Source organism: Limanda limanda, chromosome 3 (assembly GCF_963576545.1).
Source record: "Limanda limanda chromosome 3, fLimLim1.1, whole genome shotgun sequence".
NCBI classification, from domain to species: Eukaryota; Metazoa; Chordata; class Actinopteri; order Pleuronectiformes; family Pleuronectidae; genus Limanda; species Limanda limanda.
This window is the reverse complement of record NC_083638.1, coordinates 25,675,960-25,696,997: the sequence shown is the minus strand read 5'-3', so window position 1 is coordinate 25,696,997 and position 21,038 is coordinate 25,675,960. Positions and strand designations below refer to the sequence as shown.

Sequence of the window (21,038 nt, the reverse complement as noted above, 5' to 3'; positions counted from 1 at the left end):
AAAGAGGAGCCCGACACGTAGAAGACACTGACAAAGACGACGGATCCGAGAGCTTTAGGTAATCAAAGTGTAAAGAGTGCTAAACTAACAATGCATACCTAAATGTCCGGGGCTTATTTAACTCACTGCAGATTAGGTAATCACAGCTCGGAGGTATTAAGGGATTATTTCGCTCGTTGGTAATGCAGAATTTTCTTTTGTACGTTTGTCATGTTATGTGACATTATATCTTACATCAGTTAAAAACATAAAATGAAACAGGCTATCATAGTGCTAGTGAGTTTGCGAGCTACTTCAAATATTTCAAATATTTGCCAGGTGGCTTGATGTGAACTAATGTCAGCTGACATTAGCAATATAGGCTAACATTTTCAGAACTAGGTAATATTTCAAAGTCTGTATAATTAATCCCTCTTTTGGGGACATCTCCAATTCCTTTGGTTTACAATGTCTCTTATCAGCAAGATGTTAATTAGCAGGCTAATTAGTCTTTGCAGACCAATGCTATCTTGCAGCCTATGATTTTATAGTACTGTATTCATTTTTAATTTGCATTAATGCTGTGTATGCGTTAATTTTCATAGGGTTAGGTGTCTTAAAACCATTTAAAAAGAAAAATGCTTTCTATATCAAGCAGTGTTCTGCTTATTTGGCAGAGATGTGGAGCAGATTTTGACTTCAGGCATTAAATTATTTTAAATTTGAAACCCCTGGAAATAAGAAAAGAGTTCTCTTTGTTCCTGTGTGAAGATTATTCACCTAGCAAGTTTTTCCCTTTTATTTCCCCTTACAACTAAAATAATAACATAATCTTTCGTTCTATCTCACAGTTCTTTTAAGTCGCTATTTAAGATGTTTATACTCAGAAAGTATTCACCAAAACCAGCAACAGTTTAATGGCTGGACCATTCCATCAAATGGGAATATTCTAGATTAATCTAAATATCAAATTGTTAATTGTTTCAGAAGGACATTTGTGTAACTGGTACATTTCTAATCGATATATTTTTAGCATCTCTCAATGTGTTTATACTGTGACAATAAATCGTTGTCAAAGATATGGTGTGAACTTGTTTGTGATCTCTAAAGTATGATAAGTCGGTTTTTGACAATTGATTAAAAGTTTCACAAGAACAAATGGGACTTTTAATGTTTTTGTTGTTCTGTAGAAATGAGAGAACTCAATTATATGACTTTCAAGGTTCACTTTAGTGTTGTTGAACAGATCCTTTTCCTTTTCTGAGGGTTTTGTCTGCGACTCTTCCTGAATTTAAAGAAGAAAAGCAACCAGGGTAATGAATACTTAATTTCATGTTTTAATTACACTGTTACATTGTTCAACACAGACAATAACCTGAATTAGAATGTTTTACAGCTTCACACATCCAACAGAGCGAACAGTTAAAGAGTGGTATTAGCAACAGGGAGGAAAGCATGCAAGAAATAAATACAAATCAGAATTTAATTCTTCTGGCACAGTTTACTTCATCTAAAAACGGCAACATGACTTTCTGAAGAGGAAAATAAAACAAAAGAAGGAGAAAGATCTTCAAAGCGCCAACCTTTCCCACAGAAACTGATTTTTCTGTAATAATGTATTGCACAATACAGTATAGAATGCTTCCCTACACATAGAAAACCATAAACCTTTTTTTCTGTTCATGTAAAGGTAAAAACAAGACCATCCTGAGCCATGGCTTTTGGGAAAACTAGTGCTGAATCCACTGTTATCTTTCTACTGTAGCTGTTCATCAGTGCCTGTTTCACAGGAAGGACGTGTCACCATCACATCAGACGAGCCTTGAAACTTCATTGGTAGAGTTAATGGTTGGGGTAGGGAAGGAAGGAACGAACGCCAACCTGCTAATATTCGTCTTCTCTAAACATGCGTTTTGCCCAAATCATGTACATAGTTGAACAGACAGAAAAGTGGCTGATGTGAAGTGTTTGGAGACCCTCGGATGGTTTGAACGAAAGCAGAGCCCTTATGAGTTTGCCATCTAGAAATATCTTCACAGAGAAACGTACGTGACACCTCGGCACCAGTCTCATTTGTTTCATGACTGAACGAAGCTCACACCCAGCTGAGCGGAACAAAGAATGGATCTTCGTCCGATCGGAGTCAGCGGAGGACAGATTCTCTCTCCTCCCGCTCACATTGGTGGGACGTGACGTTCTCGAAAGCTGGGACACGAGACAAAAAACCTGAACCAAACAGAAACCTAAAGAAGAAAGTTGTAGCTTTTGGTTGTATTTTGGTCATTTAAAAGTGGTCTGTTGGGTTTGGCTTTGTCAGGTTTTTCTGAGGGTTTGCTTGCAGACAAGGAGGCACATGCAAAGCTCTTCATTGAGTTGAAGGGAACTGCCATTGAAGTGTTATTTAATGTGTCGTTTGATGTGGATATCATGCGTGAAACATGGTGTCTGACTGAACAAAGCTGTTGCTACATATTGCAAATCGATCTGCCAGGATAGTCTGTCTGGGATGTTTCATTAAAGCTCTGAAGGTTTCAAGTAGTTTGTACAGAGACACAAAGAAAAATGATTTTTCTTTTCTTTTTTTTTTTTTTTTTTACAAAATCACACACCACAAATTCAAACACACCCACACACACACACGCACCCACCATGCATTCATTTTTTTTCATCTCTGCAAGGCTTTGTAACTGTAAGAACACGCAATCAGGAGGCTTTTTCCAAAGGAGAGGCCTCTATTGTCTTTACAGAAGCACTATTCAATACGTAGACAACAAGCGCTTTGATTGCTTGAATAGGAATTCTACACATTTCAAAACTAGGCGCTTCCTTGAGCATGTTCTTCTCTCTTGTGCTCCGAGTGTGTGTATTTCAGACACTTTGGTTAACGGCTGTAACGGTGGTCTAACCTTATTATATTACGGTCTGTCGATACACACACGGTGTCAAAGCCTACTATGGCAATGCAGAAGTACTTTGGTCTGTGCTTTTATTGGTTTTTGGACGACAAATGTACATGTCATGGTGGATTCTATGTGTCAGTTTGGTAACCTGCAGGTAATGTATTACTAAATTCCTGCAGCATCAGTTTGGTTAACGGGATGTCATCAAAAAGGTGAGGTTTTGGTGGGAGTAGATATATTTTTTTACACATCATGAGGAATGGCAGTTCCTTTCTACGCTCGTGATCAGACAGATTTGTATGATAGATTTTTCAATGTGCACTTCCATGTCTGCGCTCAGCCCAGCTTCTTTCTTTTCTTTTCAAAGTCCAGGTCAACCTCTCCTGGTGGTTAGCTGTATGGTCACAGGAGGTAGCTAGTGTGAGAGGGGGGGGGTCGTGTAGAGTGGTCTGCGGGACAGTCGCGGAAGAGGCGGACATTTGAACGGAGGGAGGGGGGGGGGGGGGGCGACACAAAAAGGCTGAGATCAACACCACATTAGTTATGAAACACACATACAGTACAAAAAATGCCACACACAGATGCAGGGGTACCTTGCAGCTTATCTCATATGAATTATATGTTTCACAGAGTCAACAAAAAGTTGTGTTGACAAATGTCAATTGTGTATGAGGCCATAATTCAAGGCCTTGAGACTGTTTACAAGAGGGCGATCGTATTGCTCCAGGAAATAAAATAACCTAGACCTCCCTCAATCTCAAGTTTATATGCTGTCGAAATTAGCTTTAGAGTTTTACTGTAGCGTAACACTGGCATTTCAAACCTACACTGATGGTTTGCCCTGCATCTTTGGGAGGGAGGGGTGGGGGGGTAGGAACACAAACACACATACACACGAGTTGACGAGGGCCAAGAGAGAGGGTCACTTGGAGAAAAAACAGAATGCTCGATAGGATATATCAAGTTTGACAGTTTCTGCATTTGGTGCAACTATTGAAAATGAGACAGCACCTTTTTTTTTTTTTTTTTTTTTAAATATTGACCATACTGGGGTTTTCTAATTGATAGTAGGATAAAACACACACAGTTGATTCCCGCCCTGCAGGATGTAAACAGACCTGTGGTGGATGAAGCACATGACAACAGCGATTTATTTATTTCATTTTGTGTCAGAGATTATGTAATTTGGGTGATTTTCTTATTTTAAATTGTAAATTCTGGCCGAATTATTTAAAAAAAATATGCACAGGAAGTCTTGTCTTGTCTTGTCCATCCACCCTAAATCTTTTTTCATCCATTTTCAGCAACATGCATCGTGGCCTTCTATGGAGCCACTCCGGGTGGTGTTACACTTTTGTTTACAGGTAAAATTGAAAGTGTTTAGCTTGAGAGAAAGAGAAAAAAGAAAAGAAATTGATAAATTCGAGAAACAAATGAACCGGGAGAAAACCATATTCTGGACATTAAACTTTAAAGGTTTCTGTTATTTGGCAAACACATTTTTGGACCTCTTTAAATACTATGTACATTCACATTAAGTTACTGATGTTACTTTAAATATATTTATATGTATCTATATTATATGACACCCTATGGGCAGTTGCTGAGGTTCCATTCAGTAGCTGAATTCTCTTCATATTGCACCTCCGTCCTCTCACTGTCTTACAATGCGAGCAATACAAAATATTCTACAAGAGGGGGTTTCATCTCGTCAATATAGATACAAGAAATCAAACAATAAGTACAATGTGGGACTTCCTCTCGTAAACGAGTGTCCGTGCTTTGACTTCACTGCTCAGCCCGAACTCAAAGGAGGAAAATGAAAAAAAAGGAAAAACGGAACCGAAACAAAGTCCATCTTTCTGGACACACACACCAGGGCAGCACATGTGGACAATCAGCGACAGGAGACATTATCAAAAAAATGGAAAGAGGAACAATATCTACAAGCAGGTTTGAACCCTTCCCATGCGGCTGCTCGGAGGCTCCGTCCGAAGCAGGCTGTGTGGTGAGGGGGCAAACGTGAGTCAAGTAGTCGGGGGGGGGGAAGAGCATAGAAGGGGAGGTGTGGGGTGAGGGGAGGTAGAAAGAGAGAGGGTAACCAGGTCTACACCACCCTTTTACTCGGCTCGTTCATCTGTTTATCATGCTTTGGAAACGGAGGAAGCGAATGTAAAGGTAACAGCAATTCCTTCTTGAAATATCAAAAAAAAAAACGATATAGAAACAATCTTCCCGTACGTCTCTGTAGTATGCCACGCCTTCTCGGAAAATGTTTTCAATCTTGTCTTGAGGTTTTTTTCGGCGGCGCACCGACTCCTCTGAGGCCGGGGAGCTTCTCCTGTCCTCTCCGTTACCAGTCACAACAAAAATCACACTGTGGCAGGGTTTTTCTATTCGTCTCATGAAGTCTTTCTCTTGTAGGCAAGTTCACAGCATTGTCCAGGTTCACTAGTCGGGGCCGTCGCTGAGGAATCACTGTCGTTTTGTCGCGGCTGCAGATCAAACCAAGTCACAGTTTTTTATGTTTTTTTTGTATTTTTTTTTGTCTATCTCTGGGTCCCGCTCTGCAGCTTCTCTGCAGCCTGGTCCTCTCAGGGCTGGCTTATCTGCTGAGGAGGTGGTGTTGCTTTGCGTTTGGTTATGAGTGCTTCTCCTTATCGCTTACTTACTCACTTTGGCAGTGTAATACAAAGGTTTGGATCATGTTGTTTTTTCATCTTTGAATTCATTTGGGTTCACAATGGCGCAGAGAGGTGAGTCCGGTGTAGATTTTTCTTGGCTCGCTAGCAAGGTAGTTAGCAGTTTTAAAATTAATTTATTCTCGTATTCTCATATCATTATTGTTAGCATCAGCATCACTATTATTCTTTAGTTAGAATATTTGGACTTTTCTTTATTTTTCCCCTTAAAGCCAGAAAGAAACATTTAATAAATACTAAGCTGTGTTTCTGAGGAATTAATCGCATCACAGGTTTTTTTTCCCCTTCCCATCATCCATTTGAAAAAAAAAGGTATTATGTTCCTTGCCTGTTTCCATGAGGACACCGGAGGAAAAGTGCCACATCAGTGAACTGTCTGGACTAGTAGTGCACATCTCAGGGCTGGGTACTGTTCTCTCATTGGTACTTAATTAAAGGGAAATCCAACCCAAGTGCTAATCGGCTTAGTCATCCCCCCCGTCGATGTTGCCTTACTGCAGCCCTTGTCTTGTGTCCTTACATGGACACTGTTCCCCATGCTTACATTACATCAAAGTTCATGTTCTCAGCAAACACATCTGATATGTTTCTGTCACAGAGATAGGAGACACTGCACTGTTCATGCTTTACACTACACTGAACCCCAGGCTGGAATCTTTGAATGTGGTTGTGAAAAAGAGAAAAAGGTTTTTTTTTTGGGGGGGGGGGAGGTTATAGGTTGAGTCTGTCATCAGGTAGTGAGACGATGTTCAGAAGAGCTGAGAGGGACATCTGGGAGGAGGAAAGGATCGGTGTGCAATGAAGATTCCTCAGTTTGGTTTTTGTGTGGAGTGTGGGCACTGTCGCATCAGTATGCAGGGGGGGGGGGGGGTCAGGCGTCAGCGAGAGGTGGCCTCCAGGAGGGCGGGGGTGGCTGGAGTGGTGGAGCGAGAGGCACTGCTGGAGCTGCTCTCCTTGGGGCTCGCAGAGACGCTGCCGCCGCCTGCTCCTCCCGCAATACTGCTCTGGCCTGCCAGGGACAGGGGTCCTGGCGGGCTGCTCTCCGAGTGGGTGGGGGGTGCACCGGAGGATGCCGAGGAGCCGGGGGGGACGCTGCTGCCCCCTGGCAGCCCCTGCAGGCCCTGACCACAGACGTGGTGGTGCTTCTCCCAGTCCTTGTGTTGGCAGAAGGAGCCGCAGTAGCGAGCCGTGTTGCAGCCGCTGCACGTCTCACTGGCTTTCCTCCCGCAGTTCCAGCAGCTCTGTGGAGACAGTGGGGAGAGTGGGTTGATAAAGATAAGTCTCTTTCTTGTCCCAGGGAATCAGCAAGAATGTTCAGTCTTAGATACACAACACATACACGTTGAGAGGCGGTGGACTAGTGGCAGAAACTTGGACTATGGGCAGAAAAGGTCTCTGGTTCGTCTCTGGTTCGACTCCACGGAGAAACAACAAAAAGACGAACCTGGATTGATCTGTCCAAAAATCCAAGAGGATTCTCCCTACCCTGTCTAGTGCCCCTGAGCAAGGCACCTTACTCCGCCAACATCTGCTCCCCGGGCGCCGTACATGGCTGCCCACTGCTCTGTGTGTCCTGCACCAGATGGGTTAAATTTCCCTTTGCATGAGTGTGCTTGTGCATGTCTGTGCATGTGTGTGGGATAATAAAATGTATCTAAATCTTAATCTTAATACTAATGTTAAACCATAAATAAATCATTATTATAAACTAGTTTTTGTTCTGTAACTCTCTGCAGAGTGCTCTGATTCTGAAGCTGGGAGCGCTGCAGCGGCCCCACTGGTTGGAGTTACCAGCAGGTGGTGGTCAACTGCTCTGTAATGGCCTCGGCTTGGCACTCTGCTCCAGCCATCTGGGTCCGTCTGCTTTTATTTACACAGACAACTGGACTGCTTCTGCTATAATGATGACAACCTGGAGCTGCACCAAACCCAGAGCGGCCAGCTGTGTGGATTACACAACTCAAGAGAGCCCACATCGGTAGCACAGGGACAGAGATCGGAGTTAATGTGAGTAGAGGAAGTCTGTGGTACTCACTTCACTGGAGTCCTCCTGTTGGTTGATGACTGTGATTGCATCCTCGGAGGCTTGCCTCTTGGCCTCGGCCAGCGCCCTCTCCATTTTAGAGCGCTCGGCTGAAATCATATCATGAGCCTTCCTCTCGGCGTCCGACACGGCTTTCTGCAGCTCTGACATCGCCTGTCGCTTCACCTCATTCACGGCCTCCTCTACGGGAGAGAGAGAGAGAAAGAGAGAGAGGTGTGTTAGTGCCTGTGACCGTCCTCTCATCCTGCCTGCTCTGTCATCCTTTATTAAGGCCCTTTAAGCTGCCATCTTGTTGCAGCTCGGCGAACAGATGTACATCATCCAAGATTTAAAACTTTCTGCCAGAAAAGGGAAACAGCCAGACTTCAATAATTAATTCAAACACGTCTGGCCACCATCATTTTTCGGTGTTGACAACAGCAGATGTCTCCGGAGTTTTGTCGCCAACTCGGCAGCTCATCCAACATCCTGGGATTCCCCTAGTTCCCGTGATTGTCGTCTTGTCATGAGAATTGTTTTAAGAGAACATGTGAGACAGAGTTAAACTGTGATGGGAATCATTTCCCCAGCAGCAGACATGAATCTCTCCACTGCTGGGCTCCCTACATAGTAGATGCTCTTTATCTTGGGGGCCCTCTGTTCATCCAGCACAGGCACAAGCTGTATGAGTGAGGAGGCTGTGTTTTTACAACAGGCAGGTGTGTAGACTCCTTTTTCCAGATGGCAGTCGAAAATAGAAACTTCCCGCAGAGGCAGGAGTGATTACATTTTGCCATCTTTCATTATTGGCCTCACGGTGCACGACAATTTCTCGCAGGTCTTTTTATACCTGGGAAATAGGTTGAAAACATGCACAATTTATTAATCAGACGCTAATGGGCGGCGTGTCTTGATCACAGGACACGGGTTCCCCCTGAAGGATCGTTTTCTCCTGCCATCTATGACAGTAACACTTTTAAGGATTAAATGATTCTCTTCTCCCTCCTGCTCCACCTCCTCCAGATGTGCCATGGAGACAGTAGTGGCCCCCAGGATGATGTGTTAGCCCGACCAAGAGATATTGTTCTCTCCGCTGCTCGTTTTCCTTCAGTCAGTGTTTGTTTGAAAGATAACTCATAAATATTGGGGGGGGGGGGGCAACCTTATCCAGTAGTTACTGTGTGTATATGTCAGTGTTTGATTCCTCTGCTTTTAAGCCCAAAAAGTTAATTTTCTGTCAATCCTGTCAACCTACTGTCTCTGTACCTGCCCTCATCCTCCCTCTACCTTCATCCTTCAATTCATTTGTACTCTTCCCCCCCCCCTTCCCCCTCCCAATACCCCTCCTCCTCCTCTTTCTTCTTTCCCCTTGCAAACAATATCTGCATTATCCCGGGCTTCTCAATTATCTGGCCTCATGCATGCACCACTAAGATTAGTTTTGCAAATTTAATTAATTCTTATCAAGGAGACTGCACAGCAGATGCTGGGGCAATTAGCACTTAATGGAAAACACGGGGGCAGCAATATTAACGTTTTAATTCCACGGGGATTTGGCAAGTCCCTGAAACGTGTTATTTCGGTCTGCCTTTTCACACTTCAGATCTTGTTTTTTTTCAAACAGCGCCGCAGTCTCTCAACCCGAACCAGACCGGAGAATACGTGTGTAGTTTTTAATTAAAAGCAGGGGGTGCGGCGGCTTCATCGGGCCGACTACCCCAGCTCGCCCAGATCCAGGTGACACGTAAACACACAAACACACACAGAGGTGAGATGCTGGGAGATGTGTTACTCACCCTGCTTGTTCTGGAGGTGCTTCAGTGCTGGGGAGAGCGGGATGCTTGTAGTTCCTGTATGAAAAACAACTGCAATTAAAAAGAGCTTCTTTTTTTTTTCTCCTTGCTGGTGAAAATGCTGCACAGTATTTTGCCAACAGCAGCAGCATCTCAGCTCCGCAGGGTATTGGAGTATGACTGCAACATAATAGCGCTGGGACTGGTGGTGGAGCAAGGGCTGAGTCAGGTGACTCCTGGGATGGGCTCTATCTAACATGCAGTGGAGGAGAAGGCCCAGACAGTGCAGCACTCCCAGCTGCTTTCCATTTCTCTACAGAACGAGTGGAATATAATCACCACGGTTCAGATTTGTTTGTCTGTATCGATAAATGTCTGTGTTTGATGCACTCTAGTGATATATTTTACGTTTCTTGCACGTGGCTAGAAAGCAAAATTGAAAGAGAGGTATAAAAACTTGAGAGCGTGTGTGTGTGACTCAGGACAATGGAGACAAGTTACTCTCCAACTTGTGCTGCTCTGCTGCGGCAAGCCTTGGGCCGGATGACTGCATTTTCACTGCAGTAGCCTTTCATAATGGTGACTGATGGAGGGCGTCTTGCCCGATAATGACACGGTGTCTCCAATCCTCTGGCCTGATGGACCTACGGCTGTTAGAGCTCTTCTCTGTGTGTCTCTGTAGCCAGGGCGAGGGCCAGGGAGACTGATGATGGTGATTGTGTTTGTGTTTTGTTCGTCTGTGTGTGAGGTCAATTAGGAAGAAAGTGAAGAAAAAGGGGGAAATGTTGGCTCTTACCGGCTTTCCTCCAGATCTCCTCTGGCAGGTATCCTGAGGGAGGCCTGTGTAAGAAGTCTCGGTGGATCTCTGAAACACACACATGCAGGGCACACACTGAGTCTCAGATACACACACACTGTGACAGACACACACACAAACCTCCCCTATAGTTTCCAGGTTTCAATTAGGGATCAATAAAAACTTTGCATGGCAACATCAGTAACTAAGCTGTCGATGAACTTTTCCATCCATGTCTGGGAAGGAAAGGGAGTTAGAAGTGGATACAAATCTTACTTATGAATGAGCATGCAGGAAACCTTAGGCTGGAATCAGTTGTTTAAAGATCCAGGATGTTGCATCTAATTTTGTATTCACACTATGAGCTAGAATTTGTAAATTTGAAGAAAAACTGTATCATCTCACGACTCTTTTTGTTTAAATTCATGAATCAAAGCTTCTCCAGCATTTCGAATAAGCCCTTCGTTGCTGTGAGTGTTTTGCTTTTGCCAAACATGCCCTGCGTGCGTTTGTCTACCTGTCTGTCTGCCCGTCTGCCTTTCGGCAGCCGAGGGAGTTCCTATGGGCAGTGGCTCGCTGCCGCTAGCTGTGTTGGAGGAGGAGTTGTGGTGAGGAGTAGGAGGAGGAAGAGGAGGAGGAGGAAGGCAGTGCTGTCCGTTGCTCCCACCTTTTTTCATCTCCTCCACGTCGCTGTACCGCCGAATCCAGTGGTTCATCTCCTCCCGGTCGGCCTCCTGGCAGCGGCGCAGCACCGTCAGGGAGCGCCGCGTCTTCTCCACCATGTCCATGATGCAGTTCAGGAGCTGAGGTGAAGCAATGGTAACGTTTAAATTCAGAATTAAATACAAAATAACTAAAACTCCAGTAGTAGATTCTATGAAATGAACCAAATATCATAAATCCGGATGAACAAATCTGATTCAGGAGGAACAAGTTACTTTGGGGCCATTGCAATCTGCCCCAGAACACATAGCAGCCAGCAGATGTTGTGTGTCTGTGTGCAACTATGTGTCACTGTCTGTGCCAAGCGGTTCATGAATCCTGTGTTTGTCAGTGATTTCCAGAGTCTTTAGAGTCTCACGGCAGCGATAAATTAACAGCTGGACTGCTGATGAAATAGTTGAGCCAATTCCTTCCACCCTTCTGCTCCGCTCCCTGCCAGCTCAGCAGATTCCCTCTGCTTCCTCTCCGTGCACCCACTGTTGTAAACAATGTCACTTTTTTTTTTTTTTTACTCCACAGCGCCCTGTGTTTCCAGACCTGGCCCGCTCTTCTTAATGGGTTTATCATGGTTAACATTCAATCCATAGCATTATTTCCATTCATCTTTGCATCTCTCTCTGTCTATTTCCTCCCCTCCGTCTCCCTCCCGCTCTCCTCCATTCCTCCCTCCCCCCGGAGTTCGCTATATTTATTTCAGTGAAGTGTTTCTAATTTGGCTGGGGTCCAGGCCTGGCCGGTTCTCTCCATGACTGCAGCTCTCGTCTCAGCTGCTCTGCCCAGCTGGAGCCGCTCTCTGCTGGGTCTTGAGCTCCATCTGGGGCCCTGTTTCTGTGCGTGTGTGCATGTGTGTGTCTGTATCTACTATACATGATTTTTTTGTCTACATGGAGCTGGGTGCCAGGGAAGCCAGATAGGTGTCTGTGTGTTGTTAGTCCATCACACTGGCGTGAACCTCATAAGGTCGTCTGTCCCTCATCTGTCAACTCAAATGGAACGGAGGATTCTCCATCTGTCATCAGTTCCTGTTTCTGTTATCTAAACTCCATCTTTACTCAAACTAGCTTCAACCACCCACTGGCCTTCCTGGCTCTCTTTTTCTCCCAACAGCATTATGATGTTCATGATTTAAACAAAGAGACGGCTGACGCTAAGCTGCAATCTCTGATACGTACGTTATCAAGGTGCTTCCATTCCTCTGCCCACTCTCTGTCTGTCAGGCGGTGGTCGATCACCTCCTCTTGGCGAGCGCCGTGCACTGCTGCAACAAAAATCACACGGGACAAATCTCTGTTAGGATCATGGACCGGACACTTTACATTACACTGTAGTATTACCTGAGCAGAACAGTCCATGTTGGATATGTATAACGATGTGTACAGTTGACAAAAGGAAGCTTCCCTACTGCATTTCTGTGTTGTTGAAATTTGATATCAAACTCAAACCTGGCCCAATTTGATGTGTAAACTACATCTGAGTGTTAGCATGTTGTACCATATTATAGTTATCTATTCTATTCTTTTATTTGAACTTATTTAATTTAATTTGATCTTGTTGCATGGCACTTTGGTCAATGGAAATTCTTTTAAAATGTGCTATATGAATCAATCAGCCTCTCAAGTGTTTAACATACAGACCTGGTAGGGTTTAATGTTTAATTCATCCACATAATAAACTTATAACTTATGTTTTTTCTCAGACTTGTTATAAGTAACTGTGTACATATGTCTTTGATGTTGTCTGTGGCTTCCATGAATTCATTTTGGTGTATTGTTTGTATTATAGTCACGTTACTTTTTGCTCTAGGCATTGTAATACAAAGCTCATTGAAAACCTTGAGAACTCAGACTAAATGTGATGAGACTTAAAGGCTAAGAGCCTCGTGTGAGACCGATCGTCTAACCATTGATCTCTTTCCTTCTGGGAAAGCAGACGGACGGCATATATGGTTGCCACAGTTGTAGCACACAGGCATGTACGGCTGTGGGCTTTATATAGATGCACCGCCACAAGGATTATCACAACGGACTGACAACTGGCCTTTGTTCATCACAAACACCCCACTGACATATGCACGGGCCCACTCAGCGCTGACAATATAAGTGTAACCTACGTGAGCGTGGATGTTTGTAAACTGTGTGACCGCTGCTCTACCTGTCTGCCGATGCCGGTCCCGAGCGTCCCGGTGCTCGTTGTGTCTGTAAGCGTCTCTGTACTGGTGCGCCAGGGCCATGTCTTCTAGGCGGTAGTGCTGGGGTCCCATTTGGGGGTTGGGCGGGTGGGACAGGCCGTTGGGGGGGTGCGAGGGGAGGCCGTTGGGAGGCGGGTGGGCAGGAAGGCCCGTGCTGGGGCTGAAGCGCTGGCTGGGGCTGATGGTGCAGGGCCTCTTAGCCAGGTGCTCCGGGTGCATGGCGTCCCGCTCTGAGCTGTCTTTGGTCCTGAGGAGGAGGACAGGGGACAGGATCAACACATGAGAGAATGATAAGAGATACAGTACACCTCGACCAGAAATGTCAAATGCCATAGCTTACTATCATACTGATTAACGTGGCCACTAATTTGTAGGAGCTTGCAAATTAAAAATGCTTTAAAGAATGAAAGAAATTCAAGCTCTGAAGTAGAATAATTCAGTATGAAAAAGCAGAGGCTATGCAACTACTGTGTCAAAAACATGACATATACAATGCAGAATTTTAAATCATAAGAGGAAAGTTGTATTCCTGAATTGTATTTCCCAGCAGTGCAGTGCAGTTATATTACGATTAACAACATAACAGATCCTTGTTTGCACAATCCCATGGTCACTTGCCTTTAAGTAATGGCCTTGCACAGCCACGCTACTTCTCAGAAGCTCTGTTTCCATTACCACATTTACCAGTATTCCACAAATCCAATAAACAATTCAGCTGCTTTTTTAATTTGAACCAGTCAGAAGTTGTTCTGAGGTTAAAGTCACCGAAAACTCTGCAACTCCGTGGCTCCCTTCTCACCCCAGTTTTATCCTAAAACAGATTTGTGACACCGTGTTAATGTCTGGAGGAAGACAAATTTACTTTTGAAAAAAACACCATCTTTCCCCAGCTAGTTCATCCATGGCTGGGCCAGACCACAATGAGTCATGTGAAAACTGGATGGTTTTGCCAGGCTGAATGTGCATTGCTGCTGAATTACTTCATAGCTCAGGAAAACATGCCCCAGAAAGGACCTGGATGCCCTCAACATCAAATCAAGACATATACACACACATCATGAATCACATATCTGTTCATGTGTTTTCAATTAGCTGGTATTGCCAACATTACCAGTGCAGAGTATCTGTGTATGTGTGGGAAACCAGTCAAGATAAGAGTAGCGCCAAATTATGATGCACGAAGAAAACTCAGACGTGGAAATTATCGGCTGTGCTCTTTGAACTAATGAACAAATCAAGACAAATTCGGGATGTGTCCTCAGCTGCACCTCTACAGAGCTGTGATATGATGTAGTGATGTAAGAATGATGTCACTACATGTTCTGAGAAAAAAGAACAGATCATCTGTCGAGTGAGAAATAACAGTTTACCACGAACTGTCGTAATCATTTATTTTCAAAGAATTACAACATCTAGTGCTGTAAGATGAGGCTCTAGTGAGGAACACAAACTTGGGTTTTAAAGTTCAGTAACACACACACACACACACACACACACACACACACACACACACACACACACACACACACACACACACACACACACACACACACACACACACACGTGACTGTGTATTCCTGCTTAGAGCTCCTTGTTGTTCAGTAACAGTAAGACTCTACCTCTCTCTCGCAGCTGTGCACCATATGTACCAAACAAGGCCAAGTCAAACTGCACACCCTGAGTCTCAGGCTCTTAATCTGAGTTTCCCTCAATCTGAGTCCCCCCCCCCCCATCCCCCCACCCCCATTCCCTCCCTCCTCTCAGGCTTAAAGGGCAATATGGGCCGAATGCTGTGTGTTTGGCAGATGTTTAGTGACACTCATTTGTGTCCATGTACTTTAAGTGTGCGCGCGTGTGTGTCTGTGTGTGTGTGTGTGTGAGAGAGAGGTTGTGTTGGTGAGCCATCTGGACAGTTTAAATGGGAGTGTTGATATTAATCTGTTTAGCTGGACGGCACTAGCCCGGCATTCGGATGGAAATCACTCTTTATCATCCCGAGGATCAAATGCTCCGCGGTCCCCACGTGCGTGTGTGTGTCTGTGCGTGCTCTGGGTTATCCGTGTGTGTGTATTTGTGCATGTCGGCCGCACTCGCTCTAGTATCTGACAAATCGGGAGGAACAGCTGGCCTGACGTGCCCCCCCCCGGTTCCACCACCACCACCACAAAGCCCCGCCTGTTTATAAACCAGAGGTCGGGAGGCGGAGGTGTGCGGATTACAGTGGGATTGCACGTTCAACTCCAACCTCCAGTTCCCGTCCAAACCACCATCAGCCACCCCCCCCCCCCCCCCCTCTGCCCCCCCTCTTAAAGTGTTACGGTCAGCACATCACCATCTGGACACATCCCTGACATATGGACAGCTGCTGGGAGCCTGCAGGTCAGGCAGTTGTGGAGAGAGCAAGAGGGGGAGGAGATAAAAAAAAGGGTGAGGAAGTAATCAGGAAAGCACGGCGATGCCAGGAAGAGAATGAGGAAGAAAAGGAGGAGGAAGAGGGAAATGCCTTTTTAATTCTCATGTGTCGTCGTCTTAGTCGGGTGAATAATGGAGAGCAGGGACTGGGGGAGAAATGTGGGACAAGAGTGAACCACTCTTTCTGTCTCTGGGTTGCGCTGAGGACATTCTTCTCTGGCTCTCTCTTTCTCTCTTCATTCTCAACCTCTCTCTTTATTTTCCTGCTCTACATTCATCTCATCCCTTCCCTCTCAGACAGCTGGCAGAGCCGGCCTGGCATCAGGGTTGTCCAGACTTCTGCCTCCCGCACCGAGGATTTATAGCCTCCCGTTGTCGCTTGGCTTTCTGGAAGACCCTGAAGTAATTCATTTAGAACCCTGTCTGCGTGAGAGTCTGCCAGCGTCTGTGCCCGATGTTTCGCGTGTGTGTGTGTGTGGATGTTTTGTATTTGCGTTTAAAGAAGAGACGCTGTACCTGTCGGGGGTCCTCCTCTTGCCGTGTTCGTTCATCTCCAGCATGATCTCGGAGGAGTCGAGGGGCGAGCTGGCGTTGGCGTCCAGGAGAAGCTGCTCGTGCTGGGCCAGATACTGGGCTGGAGTCTGCTTGGCTAACCGGGCACAGTGGAGCAACTCCCTCTGCAGCAGGGGCAGGTTTGCCTTCAGGGGTAAAGACAAAGGGGGAGGACACACAGATCCTGGATTAGGAAGTTGTTGAACGAAGGATAAACGAGGACAATGTACGCTAATGTTGAGAACAGTGTTCAGTGGACAAGAGATGAGCTGGAAACTCCTGGTGGAACAATGGAGAGATGGGGTGAGGGTGAAATAATGCGAGATTAGGTTGAAAGAAAGTGATAGATGAAGAGACAGGATGAGATAAGACAGGTCGCCTGACACATTCCTCTGCCATGTCTCTCTCTCTCTCTTTCTCTCTTTCTCTCTCTCTCTGTCTCTCTCTCGCTCTCGCTCACCCTCTCTCACTCTGGGGTTGGCCGGTGTGTATATTGTATTTGTGTGTGTCTGTATGTGTGCGTAACATCGCTGTCAAATAGCGCTCTCAGACCTGTCTGGTTGATATAACACAGACAGTGCTGCAACGTCCCAGATGTGGAGGATCATTGCACGCCAGGAGGTCTGACACACACACACACAGGCACACACACACACACACACACACACACACACACACACACACACACACACACACACACACACACACACACACACACACACACACACACACACACACACACACACACACACACACACACATGGACACACACGCACCACTTTAAGTGGACATTCACAAGCGCATTATACCATTTAAGTTATATTATTTAAGTACTGCAAACACAGTATAAAGATTATAAAGCTATAGGTTTCTGATCCATACAGGCTTTTCCTCTCTATGAAACTTTCTGGGTCAAAGTCAGAAGGACCAGAGAGGACAGGAATACACATCTGCATTAAAATACCCAATTTTGAACACTGGCCGTATGTAAATCTAGGGGCAGTTAGCGGTGTGCAGGTCAATATGAGGCTTAATTTAATTTTACATGGACGCTTACCTTCAGGAAGGGAATGACGAATGGCCTCAGAGGAAAGTTGGTGGCCTCGTGAAGTTTGGAGTGAAACTCTTCGATAGTGAGGGTGGAATTCTGTCCGGGGGAAAACAGGCAGAGTGAGACCAGAGTGGGCACAAGAGTCACAAATCACAAAGCAACTCCCACGGGAATGTAATGAGAACTCACCACCAGTCCCAACACCAGGCTGCGCACTCGCTCTCCGATCTCGGGCGAGATGTCGTTGCCAAACTGCTGCAGCGTAGTCAGGAAGCGCTTCAGCTTGCAGAGCTGCCGGGCGCCGCAGGCGGGGGGGAGCTGCTGGTTGGACAGCGAGGCCGTGGAGGACATGGCCGGCCCGTTGCTGAAGCCGTTGGGCGTGGACGGAGCCCCATTCAGCGACGTGGGAGAGTGGCTGCTTCCGTTCAGCACTGCAGGAGAGACGGACAGAGAGAAGGGGAAAGAGACAAGGTGAGGAGGGTGAGTGTGGAGGGGGCCTGGGGGGGGGGGACCGACAGATCTGAGGGCAAGAGGGGAGACGCTCTTGTACGCTGCTGATAGAGGAGAGGGGGCTTCAGATCAAATCCAAGTTAAGGGCACAATAGACTCGATACACAAAGTGAACTGCACTTTTGCCCCAGTTTGATGGAGCCCTCTTCAGCATGTGTGTGGTTGTGTGTTTGCAGCAACTTCAGCTGTTTCACAAGTGGCACCGTGGTACATCTGACCCCTTCCACCCCCCCCCCCCCCCTGTATCAGTCTATTCCACCCTGCTCCTCACCCTCGTCCCCCTCACTCACTCACTCCCTCACTCAGTAGGACACAACTATAAGAGGAACTTGTTAAAGAGCTGCCAAAAATAGCCCTGCGGCCCATGTTACTTTTATTCCAGGATAGCAGGTGTGTTGCCAAGTTTGGACCCGCACCTGTCCACCAGCTGAAAGTAGCTTTGCAGCTTTCAGGTTCAGAATAGACTCAGCACTCACACACATGGAGAATCACTCACATCTCCTTCTTCATTCAGGCCCCAAACAAACTCAGGAGCTCACTCACACTCACAACACACGTTTGACCTTACCCCTAATTTCACGTTTTTTAGTTTCCGTGCCAGACGCGGAAAAAATAAATGCGAACTATGTTGTCAGCCTAAGATTTGATCTGAGGATGAAATGCTCTTCACTGTTAGGGTCATTTTGAATTTCACTTTTTACTTCACTTTTTATATCTTTTGTCTTTTATATATTTTCATATAGATATGTTTATGTCTAAATAAATGCTACCTTGTATAATTATTAGAAAAAGTGAATAAATAAGAAGTAAAAAGTGAGTAAATATATGTTTTTTTGTTTTATTATTATTATTGTTTTTCTTATGTGTGGTGTATTTATTGTGTTTTTATGTTTCTATTTTCATTGTATGCACCAATAACCAGAGCAAATTCCAGGTAGGTGTTAATCTACATGGCAATGAATACCTTCTGATTCTGATGTATCTCTACTGTCTCTATTGCATTTTTTAAAAACAAGCATTTGAACGCATCGCATCTGTGTGGCAGCAACAATCTTTACTGAACGTATCTGAGCCTCGACAGCGAGCCACCGAAGACTGACTTGAAACTTAAGCTTGACAACAAGAGCGTCTGAGTTGAGTTGGTCAGAAGTTGACTTGCTGCTGCTCCTCTCCGGCGTGTGCTTGTTGCTCTAATCTTTGGGTCGAGGGCCTCGACACATATGGACTGACCCATGTGATCCCGACAGGCAGCAGGGCTTGTGTTCTGGCTTTGGAGGGGGGGGGGGGGGGGGAGCTACACTGCTGACCGCCGGCAACAACAGGTGAAACAACACAGCCTGTCATTGCTATATAGGGAAGAAATCAGTCCACACACACCGCAAGAGCGCCGATGTCCCCTGTACCGCCGGCGCTGACCAGCTGGTAAACAACACAGACACACTCGCACATGCACTCAAAGACACTTGTGCCAATAGCAAGGGCGTGCTGCACACAAAAAGACACACACGCACACACATAGTCGCCTGCAGAAACGCACCTGACACACAAGTGACTAGAACAGGGGAGAAACACATATTTGGAATTTCCCTTCATGTTTTACATATTATCAAACATTCCCTTCATATTTGGAATTTCCCTTCATGACAGTTGACCAACAAAGAAGCTGGAGTTCATTGTAAATGTCCTCTGGGGTTTTGGAGCATATTATTACAAAAGATTGATGGGTGAATGATTTTAATTCATGTAGCAGGTCTTTAACGACACAATGAAATATCAAAATAGGCAAAGTGCTGCTCATTGTGGGAACTGTCGGCTTTCTGTATAAATGTTAAGGTGTTGACCTTATTATGTTTTGATTTGGCTCTTAAAATTGAATTGAATTGAATTGAATACCTTTCATTTTAGTTCATTCAATTTTTGCCATGGACCTTTGTGAAGCACTTTGTAACCTTGTTAAGATAAGTGCTTTACAAATACAGTTATTATTATTATTATTATATCAGATCTAGACTCTCTTTTATTTTGGATTGAACTTTCGGTTGAACTATAGCAAAACTACAGCTTAAATTTGACAGTGGAAGTGAAACAAATGGAGCGAAAGAATATGCAGCAAAGATGCATACGGAAGCGCAAAGATATTGCGATCACAAATGCATTTTTAATACCTGCATGTATACCACTGGTTGTCCCAGTATAGAACAGTTTCAACCTGAAGATCAAAATGGGATTCAAGCTACAAAATATAACAGGCTAAGATATTCAGTCAGTGCTGTTGAGGAGCACTGTTTGCAATGTTGTAGTTCTGGCTAACTTCCTCAATGCTCACTATGAAATGAAACACACATACTACACTATGCACACTAGCTCACTTTCTCTTCCAGTCGCCTGTAACTGCCTGTGGTCGTGACATATCAAAACAAAAGGATCATCTTCAAGTCAAAGGAAACATATGAACAAATAACTGTGCAGAAAAAAATAGTTTTAAGTAAAGACATTGGACTATATGGCACTGATAGTAAATGCATATTGTAAATTACAGCACAGTAGAAAGGACCCTTACTTGATTTACTGGTGGTGGGGGTGAACGAAGCGCTGCGATTGGTTACTTGGCTGACAGCCGGGGGTGGTGGAGGCATGGTGGGTGGGGTGGACCTGGGCTGGGTTTTCACATCCGCAGGTGAATCTGGCATTGTTCCAACCTTCTGCACTCTGCTACCTGAGATATGAAGGGAGGGAGAGACGGAGAGGAACAGAGAGAGAGAGAGAGAGAGAGAGAGAGAGAGAGAGACATCAAGATGGAGCTCAGGCAGAAATCATACTTTCAAAGTGGAAACAGCTGCTTGAGGAGCAGAGCACGGACATTTCCACCTGGGAACCATCGATTGTTTCCTGAAACCCCAAAAAGCCCCATAAAAGGAACCAAAACAAATCAATGCAGAGAGTGGAAATGAATCCAAACGTATGTATTGTGCTGGAGACTCATGAGGCCTGGGAGACACACAGTAACACCTGCTCACTCGTTCAGCTGCTGCTGACTGAAATCCCCTCCTTCTCTCCCCTCTCTCTTTCTCCTTCACACAGACACACTCCATGTAGCTCTGACATCCCAATCAGTGCCCCTTCACTACAACTTCCAACCCCCAAACACACACACACAGACACACACACGCACACACACACAGACGCACACACTCCTCCCCGCCTGTCCCCTCTCGTCCCCCTAGTTCAGACAGCCGGCTTGACAGCCAGTGACAAGTGCAGCTGGATCTGCTGCTGTCCATCACCGCGGCCCGGCTCTCAGCAGAGCTCCGTGCTGCTGCTGGAGGCTCGCCTGTCCTCTGCCAGACACGCTGCCAGGACCAAACAAGGCAAGGCCAGGCGCTGTGTCGTGAAGGGGATGGATGGTACG

At 45.6% G+C, this 21,038-nt stretch overlaps 1 protein-coding gene across 1 annotated transcript in view; it reads right to left on the bottom strand.

Annotated features, from left to right (window-relative positions):
- Positions 1 to 6,459: 6,459 nt before the first annotated feature.
- cbfa2t3 (CBFA2/RUNX1 partner transcriptional co-repressor 3) overlaps positions 6,460 to 21,038 on the bottom strand; it is a 37,061-nt gene continuing 22,482 nt past the window's right edge. The window contains exons 2-12 of the mRNA XM_061068923.1: positions 20,190 to 20,345; positions 17,309 to 17,550; positions 17,126 to 17,215; positions 16,033 to 16,214; positions 13,068 to 13,351; positions 12,089 to 12,174; positions 10,711 to 10,996; positions 10,194 to 10,262; positions 9,401 to 9,454; positions 7,617 to 7,807; positions 6,460 to 6,822 (exon numbers count right to left, since the gene is read on the bottom strand). Coding sequence (XP_060924906.1) covers positions 6,460 to 6,822; positions 7,617 to 7,807; positions 9,401 to 9,454; positions 10,194 to 10,262; positions 10,711 to 10,996; positions 12,089 to 12,174; positions 13,068 to 13,351; positions 16,033 to 16,214; positions 17,126 to 17,215; positions 17,309 to 17,550; positions 20,190 to 20,319 — 1,977 coding nt within the window. The 5' untranslated portion in view covers positions 20,320 to 20,345. The remainder of the gene's footprint in view (positions 6,823 to 7,616; positions 7,808 to 9,400; positions 9,455 to 10,193; positions 10,263 to 10,710; positions 10,997 to 12,088; positions 12,175 to 13,067; positions 13,352 to 16,032; positions 16,215 to 17,125; positions 17,216 to 17,308; positions 17,551 to 20,189; positions 20,346 to 21,038) is intronic.